This window comes from Bufo gargarizans, chromosome 5 (assembly GCF_014858855.1).
Source record: "Bufo gargarizans isolate SCDJY-AF-19 chromosome 5, ASM1485885v1, whole genome shotgun sequence".
NCBI lineage: Eukaryota > Metazoa > Chordata > Amphibia > Anura > Bufonidae > Bufo > Bufo gargarizans.
This window is the reverse complement of record NC_058084.1, coordinates 372,491,007-372,511,532: the sequence shown is the minus strand read 5'-3', so window position 1 is coordinate 372,511,532 and position 20,526 is coordinate 372,491,007. Positions and strand designations below refer to the sequence as shown.

Genomic DNA, 20,526 nt, shown 5'->3' with positions numbered 1-20,526 from the left:
ATATGCTTCTTACAGAGCCACTCCTTGGTTATCCTGGCTGTGTGCTTCGGGTCATTGTCATGTTGGAAGACCCAGGCACGACCCATCTTCAATGCTCTGAGGGAAGGAGGTTGTTGCTCAAAATCTCACAATAAATGGCCCCATTCATCCTCTCCATAATACAGTGCAGTCGTCCTGTCCCCTTCGCAGAAAACCACCCTCAAGGCATGATATTACCACCCCATGCTTCACAGTAGGGATGGTGTTCTTGGGATGCAACTCATTCTTCTTTTTCCTCCAAACACGACGAGTGAAGTTCAGACCAAAAAGTTCTACTTTGGTCTCATCTGACCACATGAGTTTCTCCCATGTCTCCTCTGGATCATCCAGATGGTCCAAGCTCTCTTCATGTCATTGACCAGCTCCTCCCTTGTAGTTCTGGGCTGATTTCTCACTTTCTTATCATCAGCGATACCCCACGAGGTCAGATCTTGCATGGAGCCCTAGTCCGAGGGAGACTGACAGTCGCCTATAGCCTCTTCCACTTTCTAACAATTGCTCCAACAGTTGATCTATTTTCACCAAGCTGTTTGGCAATTGCCCTGTAGCCCTTACCAGCCTTGTGGAGGTCCACAATTATGTCTCTGGTGTCTTTTGACAGGTCTTTGGTTTTGCCCATGTTATTAGTTGGCGTCTGACTAACTGTGTGCTCAGATAGGTGCTACTAGAAACAGAATTCTTGCTGTTTCTCAGGTGTTCAAATACTTATGTTCAGCAGTGCAAGACAAATAAATTCTTAAAAAATTAAACAATGTGATTTCCAGAATTTTGTTTTTTAATTCTGTCTCTCAGAGTGGGAATGCACCTACAATGTGAATTTTAGACCCCTCCATGATTTCTAAGTGGGAGAACTTGCAAAATCGCAGGGGATTCAAATACTTTTGTTCCTCACTGTGTGTTGTCCTGTTTTCCTGGATTCCCTCTCGAAATGTATGAATATATGTACAACTGGGTGCTACCAGCTTGGGGCATATCTCTGCATAGCCTGAAAATATCTAATCAGTGCTGACAATCTCAGAGTGTCCAGGGACACATCATTTGACAAGAAATAGTAACATCCAGGTTCAATTTATTTGTAAATAAACAGCACAATGGAGCTATTAGAAACAATGCCCTAGAATTGCTAAGAATACTAGTATTTACTAAAAGAAAAAGGGATCAGCTCAGCTTTCTATGTTACTAGTTAAATAATAGCAAATGCAGTAGATCAGAGAAAGTACTTAAAGGGAACCTGTCCTCGGGATTTTGTGTATAGAGCTGAGGACATGGGTTGCTAGATGGCCGCTAGCACATCTGCAATACCCAGTCCCCATAGCTCTGTGTGCTTTTATTGGGAAAAAAAAAAGATTTGATACATATGCAAATTAACCTGAAATGAGTCCTGTCCCTGACTCATCTCAACTACAGGACTCATCTCAGGTTAATTTGCATATGTATCAAATAGTTTTTATTTTACACAATAAAAGCACACAGAGCTATGGGGACTGGGTATTGCGGATGTGCTAGCGGTCATCTAGCAACCCATGTCCTCAGCTCTATATACAAAATCCAGGTGACAGGTTCCCTTTAAGGTGTGAAACCACAATAGCCTGGAGAGCAGTGTTAATCAATTCTGCTGGGAGCTGAAGGCGTGTACACACCAGTATCTATGTAGTATTCCTGGAATCTCTAGGGGTATGACCACATGATGTGGTCGTGCTGAGTACTGCATGCACTTATTAGAAGACCTCACTGTTTAGTCAGTCTGTATTGTTAATGGCTGCACAGCACCTTCAACACCACATGGCGATTAACAATAGAGACAAACAAAACAGTGAGGTCTTCATTAGTTTAATTAGAGCCCACTATGACCCGTGTGGTCGTACCTTAAAGAAAAAAAAAACAACAACGCAACTACAAAATAGCTAAATATTATTAAACTCCAAGTATATCTGCACTAATTTATTTCTACACACAAGATGCTTGTGTAAAAAGAAGTGTTTTTAACTTTTACTATGTACTAGGATTTTGTGAGAAGAAATAAAACTGTGCAGGAATACTTAGAAATTAATGGTATTTTACTATTTGCAGCTGTGTTCCTGTTTTTTCTTTAGAGATTCCAGAAACACCACTCTGTTGGTGTGTATACGCCTTCAACTTCCAATTTGATTGACTAACTCTGCTTTTCAGGCCTGCTGCACTGCTCATTCCTTGAAAAAAGTACCCCCAACTGGTACCAAAAAAACTACAATCTGCCCATAACAAGCTCCCACACAGCTCCACAATAAAAATATAAAAAGATATGGGTGTTAGAATTATGGTGATACATGGCAACATTTTTAAAATATATTTTAAAGTAGCAAAACGTAAGAGAAAGTACATACCTTTAGCAATTCTGCAATCATATTAACCTGCAGAATTATGGCAACATGTCAGTTTTAGTACACAGTGAACGGTGTAAATAAAGAGACACAAAAAAAAAACAATGATATAATTATGTATTTTGTTTTTTTATTGCACACTACAAAGATTTGTTTCCCGTTTTTCAATTACCTTTATGGTATTTCAAATTGTGCTTGTCACGGGGGAACCCTAAATTCCTACCTACTTACAAGACTGCCATAAAAACTGGTCAACAGTTGCTGCTTATTTATGCGCCGGGGCTTACCAGGAAAAAGCAGAGGGGAAAAACAATAAACAAAGTGACAGGCAGGCACACACATACTGAGAAAAACTCAGAACCAGAGTACTCAGAGTGGAACATAACCAATCAAAACCAAGAGAGAACAATGAAGCCAAATCAGAAAGCAGATCACTAAACAATACCAAGCTAAAGTCATACACAAGCGGTCAAGTATAGGTCCAAATACGTCAGACAGAACTGAGTCCAAGAATCAAGCCAGTGTCAAATCAGGAGATGCAGAAAAGCCAAATCTGGGTCAAAAGCAGTAGCTAAAGACAAAAGTCAGAAGATCAGAACAATCCAAAGTACTGATGAGGTATATACCATTCGCCTGTTTAAATACCCCATGCTTCCTGGTAACGCGATTCACTGCCTAGTCGTGCCGTGACATGTCCAGCGTGGAAGATCAGACTGTCTTCCTGGCAACTGGATGTCAACAGGTACACAGAGAAATGTTTTCCGCTGGCACTGGTGGTGACAACAACTTGTCCCTCATCAATCAAGTCCTCATGCGACTAGATGAACAGAAAAGCAAAAATAAAATAAAAGTTACAACTCCTGAAACATGGAGATGAAAAAAACAACTAAACTAAACATATGCCCTGCGCTAGGTATAACTCTGTGTATTAGCCTTTCCCGGAGTTTTCATTAAAAAGCCATTGTAAAACGAGTGTTCCATGAAATGAACAATAACTGTTAGACTCATAGAACCTTTAACCTCTTTGAGATGATTATAATGTAATAGTATGCTTACAACCAGCATGTATAATATTAATTCAAACAATTATTTTAGTTTTGGCCTTTTTCCAAATTTATATCTCTCTTACACATTACTGCTGTCTCTTCACCCTTACAATGTTGATGGCACTTGATGTACCATACCTTGTTATTCCATTCAGTTCTAGAAAAATGATAGCTAATGAGTACAAATGGAACAGACTATTATAATTGTTCAGCAGAACATGCAAGAGATTAAATGTAGGTTTATCAGAATGGGTCAGCTATACATTTTATTATGCAGTTTATATTAACAGGAATATGTCACCAAATTGTTGCTTCTTTGTCTGAGGGCGGCATAGATTAGAGACAGAGACCTTGATAGTAGCCCTGGGTCACCTGCCTTTTTTACATCCAGTACTTTTCATAAAATTACACCTTATCAGTGGCAGCACAAGTTATAATGCACTTTTAAAAGGCATGCAAGTCCTTGGGTTCATTCTAGTTTTATTATACAGCTACATTACCACGGATCTATTACCGTACATATATTTTTATCCTATAAAATATATATATATATATATATATATATATATATATTCATTTTTATTTTTTTAACTGAACAGAGAAAAAAAAAAAACTCTTTAATGTCAAAGTGAGAAGGGACATTCACAATTAGCATAAAATAAAAGGTAATAAGTGTATATAAGTGCACTGCATAGCTATTCAGCACTTTACCGCAAGACATGAATAAATAACTACATGGGCCATTTGATTCTACAGATCACATAATAAGTTAAATATAATGCAAGTACATTTATCTGTCTAACGTCCAGTAGTTAATGAGCCAATAATCTTGTGAAAATAACACCAGCAAGACAAAAGACACTCTAAACAACTCTGAGGCATAGTACTGAAAATGCCAGTAAGGGGATGAATGTAAGCAAATTTTCATAAAAGTTTTTTAACCTATCTGTATATTTTTGGAGGGTGAGATGAAACCGGAGTGTCTGAAAAAGTTATAAAAAATCAACCAAACACGGGAAGAACATACAAAGTCCTTGTCTGGCTAAATTGAATCCCAAGTCTCCAGGGCTCGAAGACAACATTGCTAACCATGACCACTGCCTCCTGCAAAGGAGACAACACATAGGTAAATTTGAAGAGGAAGCAGCTCTCGCCACAAGTGATCAGCGAGGATGTTGGGTGTTGCACCCTGACGATCTGATATTAATGGCCCATTCTGAGGATAGATCATACAAATTTGATAACCTGTGTTGGTATTGCAACCCATTCCCTTAATTAATTTGGTGACTCTCCTCTGCACCTGCTCTATGGCAGCTATGTACTTGTTACATTAAGGTATCTAAAATTGTACACAATATTCCATGTGTGCTATGACTAGTGATTTTGTGTAGAGGCAAAGCTATTTTCTTGTCATGAGGAATCAATGCCTATTTTTCTAAATTCTACATACCTCTAAAAAACACAAAATCTCCTCCTGCAAAACACTGTGCCTTGGCAAGATACCATAAAAATAGATTTGATAACTGCTAGGCTATACAAGAAGAATGGAGCAGGATTGATGGAATTCTCTAAGGCATAGGAGATAACAAATGTTTGTCCACAAGTGACAATGTTGAAAAATTCCATAATTGCTTGCATTACTCCTTAAAAGCGTACACTCGAGTGGTCTTAAACCTTGCACCATAGCTCACAATTCATAGGAATCTTTTTTTCTGAAGACAAGTCTTTTTGAGTTTATAGTTCAACATGAACTACATACATGTGCTGCCTCATTAGTCATAGTTTGACAACATGAATACTTACAGTATGACTACATAATGTTGAGCGTGAATATTCGATTAGCAAATTTTAATCTCAAATATCAGCACTTTGCTAATTCGCAAATATTTCGAATATAGTGCTATATATTCGCTAATTCTAATATTCGTTTTTTTTGTTAGTTTTTTTTTAAGTTGTTCCCACTTCCCAAAAGCGCAGTTCTTCTTACATGTCCAGGGGACTCCGTGCTCCTTGCCTGCTCCAGTCATTGCCCATTGGCGCATCTGCCAAATGCCGTGCACATGGAGCGTCCCCATCACCATGGGAACGCCTCCATGCTAGAATGTACTATCGGATGTGAGAATCACAGTCATCTAGACCACGCTCAAAGTTGGATGCGCAATGCGAGTAAAATTACGCATTGAGCATCCAACTTAATTTTATGTATAGGCAACTTTCCTATCGGCTTGCTAGAATTAATGAATATAGAGAATATAGTGCTATATTCGTATTTGTTATATTCGTAAATTCTAGCAAGCCAACCAATAGGAACGTTAGATATACCCCGCTCTAAGTTGGATTCGCAATGCGAGAATATTACTTTGCCTATTTTTTTGCAATAAATAGAATACTGAGTCATTCTATTTATTGCAAAAAATAGGCAAAGTAATATTCTCGCATTGCAAATCCAACTTAGGCTAATTTCACACTAGCGTTCGGGTGTCCGCTTGTGAGCTTTGTTTGAAGGGGCTCACAAGCGGCCCCGAACGCATCCATCCAGCCCTAATGCATTCTGAGTGGACGCGGATCCGCTCAGAATGCATCAGTCTGGCAGCGTTCAGCCTCAGCTCCGCTCAGCAGGCGGACACCTGAACGCTGCTTGCAGCGTTCGGGTGTCCACCTGGCCGTGCGGAGGCAAGCGGATCCGTCCAGACTTACAATGTAAGTCAATGGGGACGGATCCGTTTGAAGATGACACACTATGGCTCAATCTTCAAACGGATCCGTCTCCCGTTGACTTTCAATGTAATGTCTGGACGGATCAGTCTGAGGCTACTTTTACACTTAGAATTTTTTTTTACAATATAATGCAAACGGATCCGTTCTGAACGGATCCACCGTCTGCATTATATGAGCGGATCCGTCTCAGACGGATCCGCTCTGAACGCAAGTGTGAAAGTAGCCTTAGAGGTGTCTACAGGCAACTTTTCTTTTGGCTTCTTGCTTGATTTAACGAATATAGAGAATATAGCGCTATATTCGTATTTGTCATATTAGTTAATTCTAGATTAAACAAACAATAGAGAAGTAAGCTGCATATACCCCGCTCTAAGTTGGATGCGCAATGCAAGTAATATTACCTAATATTCTCACATTGCGATTCCAACTTAGAGCGGGGTATAGCCAACTTTCCTATTGGTTTGATTGCTAGAATGAACGAATATAACAAATACAAATATAGCACTATATTCTCTATGTTCATTAATTCTAGCAAGCCGATAGGAAAGTTGCCTATGGACAGCTCTAAGTTAGATTCGCAATGCAAAAATACAACTTTGCCTATTTTTTGCAATAAATAGAATAATGACTCAGTATTCTATTTATTGCAAAAAAATAGGCAAAGTAATATTCTCGCATTGCGAATCCAACTTAGAGCTGTCCATAGGCAACTTTCCTATTGGCTTGCTAGAATTAACGAATATAGAGAATATAGCGCTATATTCATTATCTTTGTTAATTCTAGATAGACAACCAATAGGAAAGTTGCCTTATACAGTTAAACTCGCAATACGCGAATAATTAAATCACATATTATTCACGATAAATAGAATAATGACGAATATTCGATTTCAACGAATATAAGACGAATATTCAATTGAATATTTGCGAAATATCGCAAAATCGAATATGGCACCTCCCGTTCATCACTATACATAAATACTTCAAATTTTTTATTAATATTTATATGCATTTTAAATATATGATAGTAATGAGTTGTCCACTTTAGAAATCCTTGGCTGCAACCATTTCCATTTAATACAAAGTTGCAATCAAGAGGCCAAAAATATAGAGTCACAGAGTTTGGCTTCTTTCTTCTAGTCCCACTGAGTGGGCAGCACTGTGATGAACATATTGCCTTTATTATTGGATCAAATTATTTTTTTATACTTATATACTTTTATGGAGAATTATTTTGACCACCTGTTTTTCCCAAGCTCAGCTCAGGCTGTAGCAGAAGTGGAAGAGGGGAGGGCTGCTGTTGATATCTCCTCAATGTTAGCAGCTAGAAGCCTGCAACTGGTCTTGTTTGAAAGCTGGTATTCCAGGTATTTTGTATTCCACAGACCAAAATGACAGAGCTTGAGTCCAAGCTAAAAGGGAGATATCACTGGCATTATTTGAAAGCTTGAAATGCCAGCTTTCAAACAATACAAAGCCCCTAGCTTGTACCAAATCAAAGATATGAGCAGCTAAAGCAACTATCCCCTCCCTGTTAGTCTGGAGGAGAATGAGGGAATAGTAGTAAAGCTGACAGGCTGTGGGAGGAAAGGAAAAATAGTTAAAAAAAAAGAAAAAGAAATTGTAGTGACCCACATAATAAAGTTATGTTATTTTTACCACTCAGTGAATGCCATAACTGGCATTTTAATCATTCCCCCTAAAACTAAAATAATAAAAATGATTTAATACACTATATATACCCCAAAATGGTTCCTAAAAAAATACAACTAATCCCGCAAAATAAAAAAATTATTTAATATAATTTTTTTTTAAAGTTATGAATGCTAGAACACAAAAGAGGAAAATATTATTGGTCCTTAAAGCTGAAATTAATTACTGAGGGGTTAAAAATGCAATAGTATCTCTTGAGTTGTGCACCAACAAGATTTACTGAAGGCACATTAAAAATCTCATTTAAAAAAATTCACATTTTTAGGAGGGTTTTTCCAATTTTAACAGACTGTTAGGAGGTCAAAAGGCTCAATTTAAACTTAATATGCATAGAATCTTGAAAATAGTGTATATGCTTGTTGATTAACAGATGTAAAATAAATGATAAGAAGCCATATAAACCAATCCCCCTGCAATGTAATACAGTTTTAAGCCATATGTTTGTTTACTTCATTGGACATTGATATAAGTTGTGCTAGAATTACTTTAAAAGGTCAGGAAAGCCCTGGTGGCATTATAACATTCAGTGTATCCAGAGAACCTGACAGGAGTAGAAAACTAATCAAGAATCTATTTATGCCAGCAATGAGTTCTTCTTTTATTATCATGGAAAATGTCATGTGTATTTACCACAAGGGATTTCAGTTATTTAAAAATTAATTGCAATTCCAATTATTTTTTATATATTTTTATTTATTTATTTTTATAGTACTTCATCAACCTCTTGTCTTGTGTATTTCCAATTGCACAATCTCCTGCTTTGGATGGTTCTACAATGCATTTTTAGCTCCCCCAGTGATAACAGCTTGGACAGTTTCAACCTAAGATAGTGTTGTTGAGATAAGACAAATCTATATTTATAGGATATACAAAAAATAAAATAAAAATAAAGAACGGGATCACACATTTACATGCTCTACTTAGCAGAAGACAGCGCTACTTGGAGCATGTGTACTGCCTCCTATGATACATGCCAACTGAAGAATTAGTGTACATTTTGATCAAAAGGCATAAGTCCACTCACCACGCCAAGGTTGCCTCTATGAGTGGGACCTACTCTAAATTTTGCAATGCACTGCGTGGTGATCACCGACACTGCGGCGCCGACCCAGCAGGCGGTTGGACCCAGCAGCCAAACAGCACCCCTGCTGCTTGACAATGCCAAACCTAGCACTGAACCCCCCAACCCACCAGAACAGTGACAATGGCCACCACGCAGCACCGCACCATGTGAACAGTTGTCAAAGCTCACCTTATCCAAAGCTCTCAGGTACTCCAACTGAGAGCATGGTAGGTTCACTTAAACCCTCATGCAAAATTTTGCTAATTAAAATCACCTGGGCCAAATAGGAGGAGTGCTGATACCAGAATAAAGAAAGGACAGATTCTCTATACATATACAAAAAAGAAAAAGAACTGGATCACACATCCACATGCTATGCTTTGATATCATCCCTGCTACTTAGCAGGAAAAAAAAACACTTGGTGTACTGTATGTGTACCGCCTCCTATGCTACATGCTAACTGAGGCATTAGTGTATATTTTAATCAATGATCTATATTTATAAGATATAATATATAAAACTGAGTGTATGTGTGTGTGTGTATGTCCGCTAAAGGAATCTGCACCGTCACATTTACAATCACAAAATTTGGCACACAGGTACATCAGGTGTCCGGGAAGGTTTTAGACCAGGTCTCAGCTCTCTAGGACATACCGTTCCTGAGATATTCCCAAAAAAATGCATTAGCCAATAGAAGCTTGGTCACATGACCCTTGTCAGCCAATAGAAGCTCATAGGTCCTCCAGCCTCCACATACACATTTTTAATCCAGGTTTCCATAACAACCCAGCCATTTATCTTTACTGCTGTAGGAAAGCTTTAAAGGAAATCTGTCACAAAGAAAATTGCTATTGAAGTAAACCCATAGCCTAATAGCACTTAGTACCTTATTTCAAAGATACTAAAATAGATGTTTTTATCCTCTGAAAATCCAGTTTATTTGGTATGCAAATGATCCAGTAAGGTGCCTAGATGCGTGTCACTCTTGCAGGAAGGAGTCAAGACAGTCCATCTGCCAAAATGTGCCCACCCTTAAAAGACTTAAAACCCTGCCCCTAAGCCACACCCTGATCTGGTTAGGCCATGCCCCCTCCCACTCCTGAGCCGACGGGGATTGAAAAAATGAAGGTAAAAATCTAATTCTGTCAACTGCAGGGATGGGAGGGAGGGTGACTTTCTCCCTGCAGCTTACACTCAGACAGCACAGTGCTGCTGTCTTAGGCTGGTTTCACACGGGCGTTGCGGATTGGGTCCGGACGCGTTCAGAGTGCGTTCAGTGAAACTCGCACTATTTTGCAAGCAAGTTCAGTCAGTTTTGGCTGCGATTGCGTTTAGTTGTTCAGTTTTTTCCGCGCGGGTGCAATGCATTTTGATGCGCTTTTCACGCGCGTGATAAAAAACTGAAGGTTTACAAACAACGTCTCTTAGCAACCATCAGTGAAAAACGCATCGCACCCGCACTTGCTTGCGGATGCAATGCGTTTTTCACGCAGCCCCATTCACTTCTATGGGGCCAGGGCTGCGTTACAAACGCAGAATATAGAACATGCTGCGATTTCAAAGCATTGCAGAAGTGATGCATGAAAAAAACCGCTCATGTACACAGCCCCATTGAAATGAATGGTGCCGGATTCAGTGCGGGTGCTATGCGTTCACGTCACGCATGGCACCCGCGCGGAAATCACGCTCATGTGAAAGGGACCTTACAGTGAGCTGTTAAAAAGGACACACCCCTGATCTGCAGGGCCGATTCTAGGTGAAATGGGGCCCTGGGGAAAAAAACAATAAGGGCCCCCCATATGCACATTTCTCCAGTCCAACTGACTCCAAACAGAACCAGGGCCGCAGGGCGGGCTAGTACACTGGCACGGGTGAGATGGTGCCTGGGATGGATCCGATCCAGTTTAATCAACCAACATACCAGACTGTGATGGATCCCGATCCAGTTTAATCAACCAACCTACCAGACTGGTAGGTTGGTTGATTAAACTGGATTGGGATCCATCCCAGGCACCATCTCACCCGTCCCAGTACCAGTGTAGTACTAGCCCGCCCTGGTTCTGTTTGGACAGTTGGACTGGAGAAATGTGCATTTGGGGGGGGGAGGGGGCCCGTTGCTGGTAGTACCAGTAACTGCCCCCCCCAAATGGACATTTCTCCAGTCCAACTACTGACCCCAAACAGAACCAGGGCCACAGGGTGGGATAGTACACTGATGGACTAAGTGAGTGGGATTTGGGAAACTGGGAATGGATGGATCCGATCCAGTTTAATTAACAATAAGTTTAACCAACCAACCTACCAGACAGTAACTGGTTTGTTCTCTCTGTAGATTGTACTTAGTTGGAAGTGGAACTTGGCTGGCAGCCTATCTTCTGTGGGTGGCGGGCCGCAGGCCTTCCCTGGTTCTGGCAGAGTCAGACTGTGGCTGGCTGCCAATGGTGCTTGCTCCTTCTTCAAGTTCTCTGCTCTGGGGGGCGGAGCTTGTGGCAACGTCAGCCAGACGCGAGATGTGCCTGCCTGTGCCATGCATGCCGCTCCAGTCATCTCAAATCTCTTAGAGACAGGCAGCGCAGCGCAGGTAGAGCGAAGGGGGGCCCCTCCAGTCCAGGCAGTTTAATTACACTATTCAGCGCTGCCACACTGTCCTGTCTGTCCCAGTCCCACACAGAAAAGAATTATAGAATAGTAGTTGCGGGCCGGTGCTGAGAGTCCCTAAGGAGTCAGGGGCCCGGGAGCAATTGCCCCTCTTGCCTCTATGGAAGCGACGGCTCTGCTGATCTGGTTAGGCTATGCCCCCTCTCACTGCTCAGCTGACTGAGATTGAAAAAATGAAGTTAAAAATCAACTTCTAGGCCTCGCTAAGCCAGGCTCCGATCTGGTTAGGCCATGCTCCCTCTACTCCTCAGCCGACAGGGATTGAAAAAATGAAGGTAAAAATCAACTTCTGTCAGTTGGAGGGGTGGGCGGGACCTTCAGCTAGTAGTATATAAAATGTAAATAGCAGCATGCTCGCTGCATTTCCATTCAAAGGCATAATCCTTTATTCACATGATCATGTGTGATTTTTTTTGTTCCAATCCTAGGTTGTAAAAGATCTACGATGGGATTGAACCATTGCACATATTTATATAAACAACGGGGGACATTTACTACAACACTACTACAACTAATCTTTATTTATAGAGCACTAACATATTCTGCAGCACTTTACAATTCAGAGGGTTCCTGTACAAATCAAAAAAGACATCACATAATTACAAGCTAATATACAACAATTAAAATACTAGGAGTGAGGGCCATGCTCACAAGAGCTTACAATCTTTGAGGAAATGGAAGTAATAGAAAAAGTAAACTTGATGTCAAGTCTGCATGAGCTTGTGCATTGAGTGTAAGGTTTCCTGCTGGATGATGGTGTTGGGTTAAGAACTGGCTGGGGGAAAATGGGGAAGAGTCAGTTTAGGGAACATAATAAGCCTTCCTGAAAAGATATGCTTTTGAATGCACGTTTAAAGCTAAATTGATAGTGAATCTGATTTTCCAGGTCAGTGCATTCCTGAGCACTGGTGCAGTTTGAGAGAAGTCTTGAAGACGGGAGTGAGAAGTTAGAATTATGGAGGATGTTAATCTTAGATCATTGGTAGTGATGAGCAGCATAGGCAATATTCGTTTTTGCGATATTTCGCAAAATTTTGGCCTAATATTCACCATAAATTAGCAAATTCTAGAATTTGTGATCTCTAGTCGTTATTTTCTTGATTCTGAAAATTGACAATGAAATATGCACGTATTGCTACTGCAATACAGGCGTGGCTCACTTTTGCTACATTTTTCAAGCTGCTAGAAGTTTCCTGAGACTGGAGAAAATATCTCATATCACACTTCCTAACACCCTGCACTGGAACCTATCAGCTACACTATATCACTATCTAACCTATATTGACTATCTCCCACTAACTATCTGTATTATAAATATGAGCTAACTAACTATCTAATGTAATTGAATAAGGATCCAGATGACTCAACAAAGCACAGAGCACAGCAAGGACACTGCTCTCTCTCCAGAACTGCAAAAAACAGCAAAAATATGGCTGCTGAGGAGTTTCCTATATAGTAAGGGATAGGCAAATTTCCTATTGGTTGCTTGGGATGTTGCTAAGCTCAGACAAAGGTATTGCAGCCTTCTCATTGGCCCAAAGCAAGAAGCAGTGAGGGTACTGATGGAAAAAAAAAATCTTGAATATTCACGATTACGAAGACATAGCACTATATTCTAGATCTTCCAGAATTCTCAAAGTGCCGATATTCACGATAAAAATTAGCGATTAGAATATTTGCGATCAACACTAATCATTGGCAACACAGAAAGCATGATTAGGGGTTGGACAGAAATGAGGGAGGTTATGTATAGAGGTGCACCACTGTGTAAAGCTTTGTCAGTGAGGGTGAGTTTAAATTGTATTATGGTGGATGGGCAACTGGCACAACTGGAAGTGACTGGCACAGTCTAGAGGCATTGATGTAGTGAGTGGAGAGACAGATGACCCTGGCTGCTGCATTTAGGACAATCGGAAGGAGGAAGATTGACCAATCCAAATTTCCGGAAACACATTTTTATTCGCCATAAAGCCGAATTTCCTCCTGCCTCTTGGTAACAAATAATTTTTTTCTGAAATTGCAGTAAAAAAAAAAACATACTTACCTCATCTACTTGCTCGAGGAGAAGCCGTCGTGGCCATCTTAAATGAAGAAACCACACAAAATCATCAATCAAGATTGCTGCGATGGCCTCTCTGTGAGAAAATAGATAAGGTGAATATGTATATATTTTTTTTACCCTGATTAACCCCTGAAAGGCCTCAATTTTAATGCCAGACGCTGCAATCAGTGATGGATGCAGCATCTGAGGGGTTTAATGACAGGGGCAGCGTGATTGCCGTTCCCTGTCATTGCTCCCGCCACATGCAATGGAATGCAATTCGTGACAAAGTAATTTGTAACAAATCAAATTTCTTTGTGAAATTCAGCGAAGCAGCCAAATCAAATTTTTTATAAGTTTGCTCATGTCTATTAATTAGCAAAGAGTTAAAGTAGTCAAGACAAAAATGAATCAAAGCAACAACAACAAGGCATTTGGCCATTTCCAATGTAATAAAAGGGTGCATTTTGGAAAAGTTTTTCAAGTGCAGATGAATAAGCTTCAGCCAGTTTTTGTCACATGGGCATTTTTACTCTGTTATGGCCACTGGGGAGTGGTGGAAGTATGGCAGGGGCTAGAGCTCGGCAATTCCTAACATTTATACATGTTTCCAGGAATAAATGATGTTTGAAATCTCCTCTAATCAGGGACAGGAGTACATTTTAATATGTTATTATGGCAGTTTACATTTCCCCTTTGTTCCAATCGCTCAGGTGTTGGTTTCTTGTGGTTTTGAATTAGGAGCATTATGTTCAATAGCTTTTCATGTTGCAATTGTTACATGTGTTCTGGCTTTGGCTTCTTGTGGGTATGAATTAGGACCATTGTGCTTTTTATTTCTCTTCAGTATTTTCTTGGCTGTGTTTGTGCATCTTTTTGTCTAATGTTTTTATTCCTCCTGGCTGTCCTGACTTTGTCGCATGATTTTGTCACATAGTCGCAAAATGGGATCATTGCAACTTCTACAGACTATAATTTAAAAGGTCATGACCATTAAATATTTCATCAGCACTATTCTATTTATTTTCTCCTTAATGACTTCCACAGCCAAATTTCAACCGCACAGCGAGGATCTTATGACTCCTAAAATCTAGGGGTTTAGGTGGTCAAACACCCACCCATCAGATCTTCATAGAATATTAATTTGTTATGGGAATACGCCTTTCATTTAAGCAATTGGCACAAAGCGTATTATGTGGATTCTACAAATCCATTTAATTCAATGCATACAAAATTAATTTTAGAAAAATAAAATACATTTTTCAATTTTTTCAAATAATTAGCATTTCAATTAAAATGGATAATGTGAGGACAGACATAGATAGAGAAAAGAAACAGCAAGAAGTCAAGAAAAATAGAGATTTATTATTTAAGTGGTAATTTAGAAAATGCTTGTGGATGCATGGCAGTGGTATTAAATATTTCATGCAGCTAACAGCCTGGTCTGTGGATTTTAAAGAGATTGATTTTTTTGATTGTGAAAAATGCTGTCTAGAATCATTTGGGAGAGAATTAAAGCAAAACCTCGGCAAACAATCCCTTTGTAATTAACTTTTTTTTTATTCTGCTGTATGACAAATCTGGAGAGACCAATTTATTACAAACCATATTGGCTTCTCTGGAGAATGCAAGAATCCATAGACTTTGGGGAGTGCAAATTATAAATCATTGGGAATTAGACTCATTTAAAAATATTTAAATGAGTGCATATGAATAAATGTATATTCTGAATGATATCCCTGAACCCTCTCTTAATAACTTTCCTTTCAAGATTGTAGTCTCTCGGACAATAAGGAATCAAGGTCACATACAAATTTGAATTTCAAAGGGAGTTTCTTACTAAGCACAGCATGTATCAGAGCTTTTCAATACTCATAAAAAATGATATGCTTGTGCTACACAGATCATTTTAGAGCTTTTTTTTTTTTTTCCTTTGGCCATTCTGAAGTGTCTAGATATAAAGGTCATAGCTATGAGAAGATGAATGTCTACGAAAAGCCATAAAATGTGCAAAATGTTAATGCGCTTTAGTTAAAAAAAAGAGTTAGGACAACATTGTATTTGGTCAATGAGCCTACTAACAGCTCCACCTGTCTGCGGGGGAATTTTTTTTTAACTCTAACCTTTCCACAATGTACAGTTAGAATGAACAGTGTACCACTTATTAAACAGACCCTCAAAGGAAAAGCTGACAGTAGGACATATGCCCACCACCAAGATTATATCTGTCATGGTCATATTGGTGTTTGACCATGACGTGGTTGCCGTGTAGACTGGTTGCCAGGGGCAACATGTAGTTTGTAGTTTGCACGTGCACTTCCCCTTTAAGGTGTGCCTCCCTGCTGTTTAGTGATCAAGGGGTTAATCTTCTGGCTAGTGGGGATTAAGGTGTTTCCTGGGTGTGGCCGCAAGCTTGATATAAACCTGTGTCTTGCTGGCTAGGTGCAGTTGTACTACAGCCTTGCTTGGTGTTGGAGCTTTGCTCCTTGCCTGGGTGTTTCTGCCCAGTCATTGAGGGCAACCTTATGGAACATAAATTGTCCTCCCTTTTGTAACCTACTTGTACCTTTACCCTCACTTGTTGTTTGTGTGGTGTGGGTTTATGTTCTGGGTGTGTGTAGCGTTTTGTTGGTTGTTACATGTCTGGGCTGTTGTTGGTGTTGGTCCCTGCATGTATGCTATACGTCACCCGGGATGTTGATACCTCCATGAGGGGTCTGGTTTCCCGGAGGGGTTAACCATATGTCAGTGCTGCCTGGGGCTGCCGTGTACCTTGCTGTATGGGGCCCAGGCAGTATCAGGTATTCTGGATTCCTGTGTGTGGTGTTTTTTGTACGGTGTCCTATTTGGTGTGTGGGCACCTGTACCTATGCACGGGTTCCAGTTGTGGTGGCAGCGGCAGGTGAGTTTTCTGGTGTTATTACCTGCTGATCCAGATGCTGCATATGGTCATTTCCCTTCCACCTGTTACTAGGCAGATGGAGACTCCAGTTCGTCTGGGTCCCTGAGGAACCGGTTGTCTCCTATTCCTGACCCCTATGCAAGGGACCGTCAGGGTCAGCAGGATCCAGGTTCCAGTGCATGAGCCCTCCCACCTATAGGTATGGTCATGCGGTCAGGAGATCAGGGTCAGGAATAGGGCGGCTGTAGGTTATGGCCTGCTCCCTTCATTGTTGTCTGGCCTAGTAACGGTTCCCATTATACAGTGGGGGGTTTCCCCCACTCCCCACCATGACAATATCTGGTCACTTGTCTTCCAGAGACTTATGTAGCAGGGTTAGGATAATCTCCATAGTCTGATCTGACATGATAGTGCTAGAACGGACAATTATTTATTTGGCTGCCTCTTGCGCTTTTGCCCACCAATCCTTAGCAGTCATAATTAGGAAAACACTAATAGACAAAAAATTTAAAGGCGATAAATTGTCTAAATGACACCTTAGGTGATCACCTACTTCACCAAACGACATTCTACCAAGCTGTAGACACTTTCTCAATGTAGTTTTATGATGAGATCCTGAGCAATCAAGTGGTCATCATGAGCTGCCTGAGAACCTCTACATGAAATATTTTCATTCAGTTTCTCATTTGATGCTGGATTTTATTAATTTCCTGTTACTTACATAGTACCACCAAATTACTCAGCACTGCACATAGACTGTCATAATTCAGTTCAGTATCTGTCCCCAATTGGGTTCATGTTCTTATTTCCCAATCTCACACACTACACTAAATTTCACCCAAAGCGTAATGTCTAATCTGAGTCTTCTTTTTTGGGTGTAAGAGAAATAAACAGAGCTCCTAGGAAATTCACACAAACATGAGGAGGGCATTTGACCACCATTGGAGAAGTAATACAATTAAAGCAGAAGGCTTGAAAAAGCAGTATTATGTGCTTGCACAGGGTTTACATGGTGCTAAATTTGTGCTTTGGGAAATATTTTGGGCAATTTTTCAGAAAGGATAACTTTAAAGATTTACTTTATGCTAAAAAGGTTCTCCAAGTGTTTAAAACTAATAGCCTAGCCTCACAGGTCACCAGTTTCTGATTGGTGGGCTTCCACTTCCTGGCACTCCCATCGATCTTCTGTTTGAAAAGGTGAGTGTCACAATCTCTTCCTTGGCCAGTGAATAGGGTTGGGCGAATCGATTTCAGGGAAAATTCAATTAGCACAAAGCTGAATTTCTTCGTGCTTCTGGGTAACTAATCAATTTTCCCTGAAATGGGCATAGGTCATTAGTACAAAACACTTGGAAAACCCCTTAATCTTCTTTGAAGGGTTGAATTTTTTGTATGGGCTCAGCATATTTAGATTAGTTATAATGTACATGGAATCGTGTAATCATTATATGTTGCCTTGCCCTTATAGATATAAATAAAACATCCATTTCATATAATTTCCATTATGCACTTTTGCCTTTTCCAAAATTGCTAGAATGTTTAATTTTTTAATTTATATTAGACAACTTGAAACTGTTCTGTTAATTTTCCATCTGTATGTACAGTCATTATTTTGTTTTCAACAGTGTCACTACTCCATGAAGAAGGCAGCTGCTTTCCTTGGTATTGGCACACACAATGTGTATTTTGTTAAGGCTGATGATCAGTAAGTGGATATGTAATTCAAACTTTCCTTTTTTTAATTATACAAAGTGTTTGTAATTTTACAAAGTGTCAGTCACATGCTTTATAAGCATATTCTTGACAGATACTTTCCTCAAAAAGAATGGGAGTTGGATTGTCGTTTGCTTTTTAAATTATCATTGACTCCTCTGAATACATTTATCCAGAAGAGATTTACTGTAGTTTTGCTTTCAAGAAGTTGTGCAGAAGGATATTTAAAGTATACTGTATATCTGCCCCCCTTATCAAACAAAATACTGTATAAATGTTCACAAAAAAACCCAAAATAAAGTCTTAAAATTAGAACATTATTTATAGTTTTTTTCATAAACTTTTCAAAAAGGATTGGTAATTCTTTTAAATATGGGCAGGACAAATTTAAATTGACAGTTAATGGTGATAGGTAATGGATGCTAAAATTAAAGGAGGGAAAGCAGATAATAATACAGGCAATTATGTGCGTAGTGTTTGTAGTTATGTAAATAAAAGGGAGTTTTTGGAGCCGAATCGGGCTACAGAGGTTGCCTCATCAGAGACAATACCTCTCATATTGCAGAAAGATCCTGAAACAGCTTATTTACCTGGAGAAGCCTTCTCTAGCCAGATATTTCCTCTGCAGAAACTCCAAATGAATGATTGTTCTCCAAAATGGGAACAACTGCTACAGAGCATTTCTCGCTCTGTTCTGGTTTTAAAGAGTAACTAAACTTGTTCCCGCTCCCCCCTCAGATTGACCAGTTCTGTTCTTTTTCCTGCATAAATTATGTCCAAAGATTACTTATTGTTGCCCTTAAACTTATAATCCACTGCATCTTGCCACCTGAATTTCGTCTTCGTCTCCAAGGAATCTGTAGATGATTTTTAAACTAGTGTGGTTGGCTCTAGCCTGAAGAGTTCGTCCCAGCTGTGGTTACATGGTAAACCTGCGCTGCTTTAATTGGCACAGAATAAGGCTCTCTTTTACAGCTGTAGATGCAGTTTAAACAGTGCAGGTATACCATGTGACTGACATAGTCTATCTGAGGAAAAAGAAAAAGTTTAGTTACTCATTAAGGGGTTTCCAGGGAGCAGGAAAGTTATTTTTACCTGGTTCCTGCCACTCCATTAGGGCTGTGTTCACCAAACTTCCTGCATGAACGGGGTCTCATGCTTTGCTACGACCAATGACTGACGGTGACATGTATCCAATCTACTCGTGACCCAACAGTGATGTGTGTGTGATGTGGACACGTCACTGCTGATGCCAGTTATTGGCTTCTTGGGGCATATGCAGAAAGTTTACATGTAGGAACTGAAAGTCAAATGAAGGCCGTCTGGGAGCCATGAATCCCCAAGAGAGCAGCAGGGAGCATGTACTATAAATTTTACTTTCTTCACAGATCCTGCTGGGGGAGGGTAATTTGCAAAATCCTAGACAACCGCTTTAGGATCCCAAGCAGGGAACTTTATAAAGTCCATTTAGAAGAATCATTTACATAATAGGTCAAGGCAGTGGCTGGGATTACAAATTCCTTTATTGTGTCAGCAACCTCTTATTGCTGATCGTCAGGGATGCTATTTAAAGGCTTGTATACATTTAGAAAAAAGGTCTACTTTTTTCTAAAACACCATAGCCAGTCTTGTCACCTTGAAAAATCGGGCAGATGCTGGGCCTATTTTGTACATAATCTCTGCCAGAACTCAAACTGAGCACCTGCTGCATTGATAGTAGATAGGGATGAACGAACCCGTGGAAGTTCGGGTTGCCGGGTTCAGCCAAACTTTAGGTCAAAGTTCAGGTTTGGGACCCGAACTTGACCTGAACTTGACCCTGAACTTGGACCCCATTAAATTCAATGGGGACCCGAACTTCACTCTATTATTTTCTGTTATAACATGGTTATAACGGAAAATAATAGCATTCTTAAGATAGAATGCTAAGTAAAATGGCCATGGAGGGGTTAAAAAAAAAAAAACTCACCTCATCCACTTCATTGCACAGCCTTGATTGCGCAGGTCTTCTTTCTTATGGACCTGTGAAAGGACCTGTGATGATGTCACCGCACTCACCACGTGGCGAGCGCAGTGACGTCACTGCAGGTCCTGCTGAATAATCAAAAATGATAAAGACTGTTAGAAAAAAGCTAACTTATCTGATACAGATGGACGTCATCCATCTGCAGTTCAGGCCCCCTGGAGCCCTTCAGCTGTGCACGCTGGTCTGTGAGAGGATGAAGTCCATCTGTATCAGATAAGTTAACTTTTTACTAATGATCTTTATCTT

General features: G+C 40.0%; 1 protein-coding gene across 1 annotated transcript in view; it reads left to right on the top strand.

Annotated features, from left to right (window-relative positions):
• GADL1 (glutamate decarboxylase like 1) overlaps positions 1–20,526 on the top strand; it is a 465,799-nt gene that overhangs the window by 192,531 nt on the left and 252,742 nt on the right. Inside the window, exon 7 of the mRNA XM_044293805.1 lies at positions 18,167–18,246. Coding sequence (XP_044149740.1) covers positions 18,167–18,246 — 80 coding nt within the window. The remainder of the gene's footprint in view (positions 1–18,166; positions 18,247–20,526) is intronic.